The 13,003-nt window shown below is 36.6% G+C and overlaps 1 protein-coding gene across 1 annotated transcript in view; it reads right to left on the reverse strand.

The window, feature by feature from the left end:
* The window catches only part of GABRA1 (gamma-aminobutyric acid type A receptor subunit alpha1), a 58,264-nt gene extending 46,573 nt beyond the window's left edge, over window positions 1-11,691 (reverse strand). The window contains exons 1-3 of the mRNA XM_077895625.1: window positions 11,237-11,691; window positions 8,837-8,925; window positions 5,394-5,506 (exon numbers count right to left, since the gene is read on the reverse strand). Of these exons, the coding sequence (XP_077751751.1) occupies window positions 5,394-5,506; window positions 8,837-8,910 (187 nt within the window). The 5' untranslated portion in view covers window positions 8,911-8,925; window positions 11,237-11,691. The remainder of the gene's footprint in view (window positions 1-5,393; window positions 5,507-8,836; window positions 8,926-11,236) is intronic.
* Window positions 11,692-13,003: the final 1,312 nt, after the last annotated feature.

Consider the following 13,003-nt stretch of genomic DNA (forward strand, 5'->3'; position numbering starts at 1 on the left):
AAAAAGTCCAAAATTGGGAAAATCAGGAAGATAAGGAGAAAGTTTGCTTTGAAGTATAAACTGTTGGTTAACATTTTATGTTAGTGCTAAAATACCTTGAGAGAAAACCACCATTATACTCCAGTTACAAATATTCACCTGATATGTGCATTTAAGTAAAATATGACACAAACAAATAAAAACCTTAAATCTATATAACTTATAGGAAAAAAATCATACCTAAATATCTATTAAAGATATATTAGGGATAAACAAAGTCCATTATCTACCTACATTCCTATCTACTCATTTACTTGTCTACTTCTCCTCCCATCCACCTGGGTTTGTCACATGATGAGTATGCATTCACTCTCCTTTACCATCTTCATCTCTATGGTTTGATGATAAAATCTTTGAGAAGCATTCATCATCCTATCTATTACTTATTGAGATTAAGTCTAAGGCAACATTTAGAAATTATAATAATATTTCCAGAAAGTACCATTAGCAGGGAGGGAGAGAGTAAAAAGTTCTGTAGTCCCCTGAAAATGTGGTTCAACCAAGATCTCATTTCTTTGGCACTATCCTATTTGGTTTCCATTTAAGAATGGCTTTACTGTAATCAGTTTTCCAAGGAGTGAAATAAAATTGTTTATAGAAGAAAATGTCTTTTGTAAGCAAGATGCTTAAGAAGAAGCCTGTGAACAGGAGGAATGGCAAGCCCTCAGCCTGATGGTATGTTCCAGACAATAAACTGTACACATCAATCCGACTTACCCTGGGATTTCGTCATATTATCAATAAAATGTAGCCTGTATATAAGGCTAAGAAAAAGGAATGTCACTGGAAGGGCATTACTTATCCTTAAAAACCTGAAATCTCCCTTCAGAATTAAGTTTGGAATCTGTGTTTACGGGTTGCTTTTTTTGCCCACCTAGAGTGCAGGGGCTATCAGTTTGATGGTGGCCAAAATTTGACCTCAATGGTTGCAGTTCAGGAGCTGTATCATTTAACTTTTCAGTAAGTTGGAGAAAATTTAGGCTTCTTTAGTATATTTTAATCACAGTCAATATGCAGAAACCTTCAGAAAACGAATTGTCTCAGAATGTGCTTGGTTTGGTCCTGATTTAAAATGAGAAGAGGAATCCTGATTAATCAAGAACAGACACCTGAGCCTACTCATCTTTAGACCACAGATCCCGCCCCTTCACCGTTTTCTGTGTGTTGCTCTCCTTCACTTTTTCTATCCCTCTCACTTCCCTCTCCTTATTTTCACTGCTCCCCTTTTGCTCATCTTTCTTCTCTAACTTTTTCTTTCCTATCCTGCCATTCTTTCTGGCTTTTACCTTTTTCCATCCCCCAACCACTTTATTCTTCTGTACTGGCCAGGTTTTAAACAAGAGCCGAGCCTTTTAAAAAAAAAAAAAAAAAAAAAAAAAAAAGAGCCGAGCCTTCTGAAAACATTCTTTAGTACCTGGTTGCAAGGAAGAAGAGGGCTCTATACCTTGCTCTAAAAAAAAAAAAAAAAAAAAAAAAAAAAAATTTAAATGAGAATGAATTCCACAATATTTCTGATGATTTTGTTTTGTATTTTCTGGCCACTGATTATTTCAATTCAAGTCTATTTAAAGGTTTCTTCATTACCTTTGTATTTAAAATACGAACATGGCCAAATCATTGTTCTCTTTCGTTCCTGAATAGAGTACATTACATCATTAGAATTCCACACATTGTATTCCTTCGTATCTTTTCTATCTCAAAAAAGAAAAAAAAAAAAAAAAAGGAAAAAAATCTCTTCCCCGAATTTATGTTATCTTTTCATTTTTATCTTCTCAGGATTGCTCTCTAGGCTCTGAAAAGTTAGGTACACTTTTTAAATAGTGTAACAATATCTGCAAACTGGTTTCTATCATCCAGATGAACCAAGTTATATATGTTGTTTCTTAAGTTATTGTACCAAGGGTGTGTATCTCCAAAGAGTATTGCTATATCTTCAGGTGGCAGTGCGTTTTTCTGAAAAACAGGTCATGATGAATTTGCACATAGTCTCTTCCATTTGTCTCGGTTTATCACATTTCTATACCTTCTGAGAACATTCAGAATAAAATATCCCTGCATTCTTCAGAATGTTACTGTTTTTATAAAATTAGACATTTGTCATAATAGAGAAGAGAGTGAGCCCATTTCTCTTGCAAGAGAAGATTATATCAGTGGTTATGAAGCTACTAAGAAGAACCTTTTTCCTCTTATAAACTAATGATAATCTTTCAAGTGTTTGCTCTACATGGGCTTTTCATCTATGAAAATGGGTGGGGGCAGCCTGGGTGGCTCAGCGGTTTAGCGCCGCCTTCAGCCCAGGGCCTGATCCTGAAGACCCAGGATTGAGTTCCACGCCAGGCTCCCTGCATGGAGCCTGCTTGTCCATCTGCCTGTGTCTCTGCCTCTCTCTCTGTCTCTCATGAATAAATAAATAAAATCTTTAAAATAAAAAAAAAAAGAAAATGGATGGATAAAAACACAAATGGATCATGTAACAACAACAAAACAAAGGTGCATTTCTGCCATGGAGATCTACTAAAATGTATGTCATACTTAGCAGAAATCTATAGTAAAGAAATGAAATGAAATAATTACAGAGAGATATTTATTCAATAATTTCAGTTTATACATCTGGAAAGCATGGTGGTAATATTTTTCTAATTCTGTAGCTGACTGTGTTTTTGAAAATATCTAAAAACTAATATTTTAAGGTATAGTTTTTTAAAGATGGAGAGATGTTCTCAAAATGCTTGTAAAAATATTGATGACTCTGGAGATACATGTAATAAACACATGCTAGCCCTTTAGGGCTAAAAGATACATTCCAAAAAAATTAACCGAAATTAAGTTAGTATTAAAACTTCCTCAGAACTCTCAAATTTATCGGATTTAATCATAGCATATTCCAGGATGACACATAAAATAGTAACAGACGTAAATATTTGAGCTACTTTTTTTTTTTAATTTTTATTTATTTATGATAGTCACACAGGGAGAGAGAGAGGCAGAGACACAGGCAGAGGGAGAAGCAGGCTCCATGCACCAGGAGCCCGACGTGGGATTCGATCCGGGGTCTCCAGGATCGCGCCCTGGGCCAAAGGCAGGCGCCAGACCGCTGCGCCACCCAGGGATCCCTGAGCTACTTTTTAATTTATTTTGTCTATCATATCCTCAAAATCAGTTTCCAGGAATCATGAATATCAGAAAAGTCATCTTTAGTAAAGATTAAAGCACATCCACTCTTTTAAATTTTCTTGAGTACTTGAATTCTTGATTATCACAGCACACTATATCCATTTCAATTAAAAAGAATACACTCTGACTAAATTTGGCCAACTACTATTTCTGTTCTTTAGATACATGCCTATTTCTCTTACTTAGGGGGATTAAATAGATATGAAAAGTAGATTCTACCAAAATAGTAATGTTGCAGTTTGAATCAATGTTGATTCTGTTAACAGATCTAGCATTATCTCAATTCTTGAAAATTAGCCTTTCAACTCCTTTTTAGTCTAATTATATATCCTCAAGTTCTGTGGCTCTCCAGGACCCAGGTGTGTATATGAGAAGGAGGTAAAATACTTCCTGTTTACACTATATTTGATTAAAAAGTCAACATACATATGTATTTAAGAATTATTACATATAAGTAAATGTAAAGGACCAGTCAAACCCAATACTTATACTCCAAACAACAATACAACCATATAGCTGATCATTAAAGGTGTGTGCATGTGTGAGTGTGTGTGTTTAAAATTCTTTAACAAAATGAAAATTATGCATAGAGCTTAAAGAGCTCTATGTAAAATAATTAAATGCATTGCCCATTAGTACTTTAGAAAGTCTCACTTTTAAAAAGTTGTATCACTATCTTGTTTCTTCTTTTTGTACATTCCTTCCTTACTTGCAGTCTTGCAATTTATTTCGAATTCTATGAATTAAGAATAATTTTTCTTAAGCCAATTTAGAAGTTTAGATGTACACAAACGTTATTGCAATATATCACATACATAATTATGCACTCCATTTTATGACCAATACATTCTGTTTCTTAAGATTTTTTTTTTTTCTTAGAATGTAGTGAAGGAACACTAGGTGGAATTCAAACCCAAAGGAATTTGTATAGTATGTCCAAGAATGAATGTTTGAAATTGACAAGAAAGGACACCTGGTAAGGCCTCTGACATATATTTGAGTTGTGTCTTTGACAAAGCAGTTCCTCTTAAACCTCTGAGACGCTAATGGTGTTTGGCAGCCTCAAAACAGACCCACGGAAAAAAAAAAAATAGACCCATGATCCACGTCATGTGATTACACTACCCAAAATATTTTTCAAAAAAAGACTAAATCCATGCTACTATTCAGTTTTAAAAACAAAATCTTGTTTCTTAAGCTTCTTATTTTTTGTATTTATTTGCTATTGAAGAAGAGATGACTTTCTTAATTTTGCAATTTAATTGCAATTTAAATATTGCTATTTAGTTATTTAGTTTAGTTTCTAACAAATGCTTCAGAGAAGATGCATCATTAGCTGTAGCTGGGAATCATAGATTCTCACCTTGGTTTCCTGTGAGACTTTAAACAATAATTTATTTCCTTGCTTCCCTTGTTTTAGTCTGAAATCAATATTCTGTTTTGGCTTCATTAATCTCTGTTTAACTAAATAAGATCAGTTGATTATCTTATTCAAACTTTATTCAAATAAGTGAGTAATGTCTAGCACTATTTATTCTCACTGTTATAAATACTGTATTAGTAAGTGCTTTTTTCTTCCTAAGTAGAAACCCATAGTGTAACTAATTAATTGGTATACAAAGAAAAATATATTTTTACTACAGAAAATTAGGGTTTAAGTTCAAGTTCATTGTTAAAAAAAATTACCATATATCTCATTCACCTTTTATCCCAGAGTTGGTGCTAATTTAATGCAAAATAGTGCATCAATATGTAATATTCTAAACATTAAAATAAATGTTTAGAACATTCGGCTCAGAGATAATCTGTTTGAATTCAATGCAAACATAGCAATGCCAAATGAAGTAGATGTAGTCTTTGGGCTGGAAGGAAAAATATTAACTTCATTTTTTCTCTGGATAACCAAATCATGGCACAGAAAACATTATGACTGCCAAGTAAATGTAACATTTTTAATGTAATTATGAGAAGTTTATATCTGCCTTTTACTTCATGTAGGTATGTGCACAGAAATACCATAATAAGTTGAATTAACATTGGTCAATCTATTAAAAATAGGATTGGTTCCTTAAACTACATGCTGCCATTCTTATTACTTAACCATTTAGAAGGAAAACAAGGCTTCATTAGTAAAGATTTGATACTGTTCTCTAAAATAAAAACACAATAATGCGACTCACCTCCCAATCCTGGTCTTAGACGATTGTCATAACCATCTAGGAGTCGGTCCAAAATCCTGGTGAAGACAGTGGTATTGTCTTTAAGTTCATCTTGTAATGAGGGTTGTCCATAGCTAAAGAAAATATAATGGCAGGTGATAATCTAAATTATAAATTTCTATTAAAATCATTTTCCAAATAAAGCCTTCCCTAGATTTTCCTACTTTCTTTTCTATTGAATCTTAATTTGAAAATTCCTTCTGATAAAGTAAAAAAAAAAGTCATATTTTAATTTTTACCATTTTCTCCTATTTGTTCTCATAAGTGATAAACTATTCTAATATTTCTAACTATGGAAGGAAAATTACAGGAAATGAGTTCTGTCTCCTTATGTGTATAAATCTCAGCATGTATACAATGCTATAATGCATGTTTCCTCTGAGCAAGCAAGAATGTTAATGCATGCTAGGGAAAAAAAGCCTGGTAAACTTCTTCCCAAATAGAAAAAAAAAGGGGTTTATGAGCTATCAAATTAATAGTTTTGCTTTCATTTAACATGTAGCATCATGCTTTTACCTACCAATGTACTCTTCCTTCATCTACTTTATATGTATTTGCCCTTTTGATATTTTTTCAGGATGTTTAGATGAGAAAAATAGTTAAAACTTTTTTCTTAGGATAATTATAGTTTCAAATCAGTGTGTAATTTCCATTCCCCTTAAGGTTTATGAACCGATTTTTACAATGTGTCTATTCAAGCCTTTAATTAATCAAATTTTCGTCATTCCTATCTTTGAAATAAAAGATACCTTGAAAAAGAGATGTTCCAGTATTCTTAATTTATGGTTTACTAAATTGTAGTGTAGGATTAGTATTTTGTTTAAGAAAACATAGCAATTTGTGAGCAGAGCTGGAACTACAAGGCCGTTTTCTTCAACTTTTAGTAAGACTTTAATTCTATTCTTCTATAATGGAGTAAATTGTGTCTACTTAAATCCTCCTACTTGCAAGTATAGTTTTAACCCTTACCATTACTATTCTTTGAGTTTTAACCACATAGTGACCACAGTTCAAATATTGCATATTTCTTAAATCAATCACATTATCATTTATGGTCGTTGAATCATATTTTATGTAATGATTAGGATGACACTTCTAAAATCCTTTGAGAGAAGAGTTTTTTTAATCTCTAAGTGGATCACACTCACTGATATATTTCAATGATAACTCCGACCTTGAATAAAAAAGAAATGAATACAGAGTGTAAACTAAGAAACGCCACAAAAATATCACTTTTATACTCTCTACTTAATATGCTTTTGGCTTCAGTCATTTGTGTTTATATTACTGATCAATGTAAAAAAATAATAACATCTGAAACCAGGATTCACTTATTTGCCAGGAACAAGAAATATAATGAAAGTATCATTGCAAAAACAAACACCATTTTTAAATTTTATCTTGGCAAAATTTAATGGCCATATTTCTGATAAAATTTCATTTAATAATTAAAGTTATTATAACTAAAAGCTCTTTATGATATTAAGCATATGAAATACACTTCTATGAAACAATTTTCTATTCTCCTAAGTTCGACATTAATACCATACCGATTGAGAGCTTACTCTCCTTTGGGAAAACTAAACATCTCACTAGTTTTTGAAATCAAATTTTCACTGAGCTCTGTGTCTTCCAGGATGTTTCATTAGCAATACTAATAAAGTAAAAATAGTTGTCTGAATGCAATTATTTATAAAAACTAGTCACAAAACAAACTGCCATGCCTGCATCTTTCAAGGATATTGGAAGGTCATCTTGATAAAGGTGGAAAAGAAATGCTAGTACACTTTAAGTTGTGAGGACGGCCTGATCAAGTAGTCTAAGGAAGAAAGCAGTAAAATAAGAAGGGGTAAAGATGAGATGGGGTGAGTGACAGAGCACAATTCGATTGTGGATACGATTTTTAGAATATGTAGTTACTAATTACCTTTTCCTGCATTTTCCGTGTGTTTAAGCTTATACCAAATTCAGGAAAAGCTTTCATCCCTGTTTTTAGCTTCTAAATGTCATTTCCACCAATTGCATGCATTGGAATATAAATGCCAAAAGAGACTTTTCCCTCCCTCCCTCCCAGAAAACTAGTTCTGCTATCCCAACTGGAATAGTAATCTTTATTTCCTGTGATTTTCTAATGAGGTTATTCTTCATCTCCACTTCTAATTTATTATGTCCAGTTGTAACTGTCAGAGAATAACCCCGGGATAAAGATCAAGGTTGTTTATTGCTCTTAAACACTTATGCCAGTGTAAGGTTTCCTAAACTGAATATATAATTTGAAAAGAAATGTCAGTTACAGTACCTGATTTTGATTCCATATGAACCACTATATAATAAAACACTGTGCACTAACTCCATCTACAGGTCATTACAATAGTAACACTTCATATAATTTTTCAAAAGCAATGGAGAACATTTAACTCCTCAGATTAAGAGTACCTGGCAATAGTGAGTCCCCTCTTCATCTGGTAGTCATTATTTACCACACCCAATAGCAAAAACTAAAAAGACAACTTCTCAATTAAAATAAATCCTCCTAAGTTCATTTCTTTCTAGACTATTCTTTCTTTCCACCTTAACTTGTTAAGAGTTCACTTTCCATTACATTTTGAAGAACCTTAGTTTTTATAATGTCTAAGACTTTCTTAAGGGCCATAGGAGTAGATCATGCAAGAAGCATAAGAGCAGATAAAAAAGAATCTGAAATATTTGGTTATTTATACCATTTTTACTATAATATGTTTATATGTTTGATTTGACCATTAGCACATTTTTTAATATGCTTAAGCATTTTATTAAATTTTTCTCATAACTTCTCTCCACAGTAGTCACACTTAAATAGAGAAGTTTGATTTTATGTAATGTTCTTAAGTATTTCTTCAGTATATTCTACCTCTATTGATTATACAAATAATGGTTTCAAAACACAATGTGCACACGCGTTTATAGAGACTTAGGACTTTCAGACTATAAGTATTATTTTAAACTTTCCACTTTTACGCAGTCACAAGCTACTCTATGATCTTTACAGTTGCCTAGAAATGTTCTTGCTGGAAAATCAACTCACAGTACGCAGACATTAATTGGGGTAACTTTCTCTATGAATTAGGAAACCACATATTTTGTTCAGTTACAACTGAACAGTGAAAAGTTCAATTTAAGACTTAAATGTTGAATTAATATATTCCTTTAACAAAAGCGTGCTAAGTGTATTCTAATCATCATGCAAATAAGACGGCTATTTTTTTCATACTGCTCTTCTTTATTCTTAGTTGGGATTTTATTGCTGTTAAGTTTTTTGAATTCCCTTAGTCATGAATTCATCCAAAGACAATTTTCTTCCCCCTGAAAGAATAAATGAAAAGTTACAGAAATTCTCATGCAGATTTAAAATAAAGTGCCCCCACCTTCTTCCAATCAATGTGCTCAGAAGGAGGGTCCAGGCCCAAAGATAGTCAGAGAGACCCAGACTTTTCTTCATCGCGGGCTTGTGCAGCTGAAAAGTAGAACAAGTAGAGATCAATGTCTCTTGCAAGAAACATCAGGTTATAACCACTAGGGCTGACTGAGGCAGTTCGGATGAATGCTTTGAAGTCAGGAAATGACCTCACTGGGATATGACACCTCATTGGAAGCAATGGAAACCTGGACCATCCATTCTCCACTTTCCCTTCCATTTCTCCATTCAGCAATATATCAGTATCTTAATTTCTCCTGTAAAAGAATACAAGTTGAAATGCTTTCAGGTGACAGTATTGCGCAACAAAAAACCCGTGAGTTTTTTTCCTCTAGGTTGTATATTTCCAATATAGTTTGAATTACACTCTTCTTGTTTATCATCTGAAAATCTTGACCTTTCTGACTGGAGTTTCCATGCCTGAACTGTGCATTGAAATTTTTAAGCCGGTGTCTATAATGGGGTGAACGTGTTTTGGAGCTGAGATGGGGTAGGTCAATATGCTTCGATGACTAAATTCATTTTTGAATTCTGGATTTTCCTTGATTTCAGAAGCAACTGTATTTATCTTAAAAAAAAAAAAAAGGCATAGGAAACACACTGTTGAATGCCGAAGTCGTGCTTATATTCTCTGTGATTGCTTTGTTAAACGTGCTCATTAATGCTTCTGTGGGGCTAAAGGACACACTTTATAGTCAAGCCATGTGCTGATCTCTCTCATACACACAAGCCACACTCACGTAAACGCATGCAAACATGCCCACACATGTCTTTTAAGCCCTCTTAAATTCTGCCAGGTTGCTGCTAGAAGGAAGATGTTTCATCTCAGACAGATGGAAGCTGGAGTGCTTTGCTTTGCATGAATACGGGAATCTTTTTTCCCTCTTAGGTAAAGTGCAATCAATCACCATCTGATTGTCAAATTTTAGACTTGATAGTGGGATGAGGAAGGAAAGGAAGAGTATGGAAAGCTTAGAGAATTTCACAAAATTATCATCTATTTGTGGGAACAATTTTTAAAGATCGGTGCACTACCTGGCTACGGAGAAGATATGGCAACACTTTTTAAATGTGCTATGATTAATGGCAATCATAGCATGAGAAATGCCGAAGGTATTTATTTATTAGGACTTTTCTGAATCTATACTCCTTAGTACAGTGATTAATGGATTGCATGTCTTTTAAAGCATGTTTTTCATTATCCACTCTATGGTTTAATGTGGTATGCCTTTAAGTACATCTACACAAATGCTTTCCACACTCCTGGGGATCATTTATATCAGTAAAAACCATTACAGACAGACATGTAAGCAATGAAACATAATTAATGTGTTTAGAGTGAAATGGTCTAGATCTAGAGATAAGAGCTGTGAGCTTCATAGTTTTTACTTAATTTAGTCACTGGTTTTGGCATGAATGACAAGAGATATCAGACAAATATCAGTATGTTAAAAGATTGCATCTAAATCGCACAGTTAGAATTCACCCTTGCATTAATCTTCAGCATCTGTTATGAAGGAAAAACAACTTCTCTTACCCTATTAATAAGTATCGGTCTTTATAAAAAAAAAAAAAAAGAGGGGGTGATTCTTGAGGGGTAAATGGAATAAAACAAATTCCCTGAGGCAAGGTACTAAAGCTTTTTGTCCTCCTCTGGCATTTTAAAGAGGAAAACAAACCTATCATGGCACTTGAGTTGTTGAGTAAGAAAGTTTCTTGCAAATACAAACCTAATAGTTTAAAAGAAATGCTAAGCTGCCTCCTTACCCTCTTCCACCTTCAACCTTCCCCCATCAGACACACACCCTCCAAACACCCGTATCCCATGCCACCCATATCAAATGAGAAGTTGAGTTTTTCACGTTCAGAATCAGAGAGACCCCTACACCAGAGGGCATTTTAGCAGCGTCCACTGGAAATGAGAAAAGAGGCATTTCTGCAGCCAGAATGTGAGAGCGCCTTCCCTCGAAGGGAACAGAGACGGGGCTTCCGTCCCAGCATCTTAACTTTAGACGATGCCCCCCAAAGCCCCTCCCCAGCTCATCCCAGCTCCCTCTTGGAAAAAAAAAAAAAAAATCAAAACAACATGTCACCACCCACCCCGCGGAATAAATTCATATCTGCCTAAGAAAGGGGGAAATAATGGAAGAGATAGGGGGGGGGGGATAACGCTTCTATATCGCTGCGGTTTTCACCCTGAAAGAAAAACATTCGTTGTTTCTACCTGCTGTGGGGTCAGGCTCTTGTCCTGTTCCCTCTTCCCCCTTTTTTCCCCTCTAGCCTTCCCATCTCTCCGGCTGGGAAAAGCCACGTTCAAGCTGTGTGTGCAGCGGTCCGCAGCCGCACTTACCTCGGGCCCCCTCTGGGCACAGGATCGCTCAAGACCCGGGAAAAGTGTGCGAGCGAGCGCGGACCGCGGAGAGCCGGGAGCAGCGCGGGGCGCGGGGCGCGGGGCGCGGGGCGCGGGGCGGGCGCGCCGGAGCCGGGGGCGGCCTCGCTCTCCCCTCGCTCACTCGGTCTGAGCCATCATGGACTCTGCGTGCTCCTCTGCTGAAGATCTCACACCCAAATTTGCTTCCCGGTATCCGATCTGCAGCTATACAACAAAAGATTTCTCTTTACCAAGACAGTAGTAATACGTCCCAGGGCAAACCGGATGTGAAATAGGCGGTGACTTCATGCCAGAGAGATTTTATTTTAGAAAGGAAGGTGGTACCAGCCTCTGGATCTGGAGACCAATCCGCCCATTTTTTATATGCAGCACAATTTAACTTGCACCGCTCTGGCCCTAATCCCCTTCTCTCTGGCTGCAGACTCAAATCCTTCTACAATCTGCTGCAAGCTTTGCTTTGCTTTTTTTTTTTTTTTTTGGTGGGGAGTAGAAATGGGGGAGGAAAGGGGAGAAAGGGTTAGAGACATAAGGACTCCACTCAGACCCTTTTCACACTTTCAATTCATGAGCACTATTTTAAGGTGTGCCCCATTAAAAAACAACAACAACAACAACAACAAAATAACAACTGATCATTATAACTAGTGCAGCTTTGATCAAACATTCAACCACTGCATGCATATGAATGGATGCAGGGAGCTGCAAGGTTGCACATGTGGAGAGCCACGTCCTCTCGCCTGCCTCCCTCCCTCGCACGCACTCCCACACACATGTCTGAGTCCCTGTGTCTTGCAGAGTCACGAATGGTGAGGGATGGCGGGCAACAGTTCTGGCCAGTAGGGAACTGGCCGCCAGGTGTCCAGGCTTTCGCACTTTCGCAGGTTGTGAGCGCTTTCCACCCCACCTTCGTCTGTATCTTAGAGGACAGCAAGAAGCGCGCTCCGGAGCCGGGTTTTTAATCTCTGGAGGCAACTGTTTGTCTGTTTATGTGATTAAAGGAGAAAACACGGTCCCCTTTAAATCAGAATCGTGCTGGGTTCCCAGGACGAGGAGTATTTAACTTTAAATAAATCACCCAGATCATTTCTAGGTTTGAGAGTCATATCTCCATTTCCGGAATCATTCCCTTGACTCCAACTCCATCATCCTCCGGATTAGGAAAATGGGAGAGGGGGAGGAGAGAAGATTAACAAAAAGATTTTTAGAAGTCAGGCCCAAACCATCCTCTGCCTCCCCCCCCCCCCGCCCCTCCCCACCCCCCGCCCTCTTCCATTACCCTCCCCAGTGGCTCTCCACCCACGAATAATTATACACTTAGGGAAGGAGGGTGTGTTTCAACATCAATCTAACTCAATTTCTAAGGAGCCAGGGGCGACTGTAGTTCTCCCTTCGGATTTTGTGAATGGGTGTTTGCAGCACAGAGGAGATGGGTGCCTTCTGAAACGACCTGAAGCCCTGGAAACTGTCCCTTCAGCACTTGCGCCAGACAACGTAGGAGGCGCTGAAAAGATAGGGTGCCTCCATGTAATGCTTCTGGTGAGTAAGGTCTGAACTTTGGTGAGCTCCCTAGTCATTTTGCTCTAGAAGACTTCCAGCAGAGGAAACGTTGTGGGTAGGGGCGGAGCTTGGCAAAGTGAAGAAAAAAACCTAAATGGCCAGTCTATACCACTCACTGGTGTTTGATTCTACAAGCCTTCCTTGACCTTGTGCTGTAATGCAACCAGC

Source organism: Canis aureus, chromosome 4 (assembly GCF_053574225.1).
Source record: "Canis aureus isolate CA01 chromosome 4, VMU_Caureus_v.1.0, whole genome shotgun sequence".
Classification (NCBI taxonomy): Eukaryota; Metazoa; Chordata; class Mammalia; order Carnivora; family Canidae; genus Canis; species Canis aureus.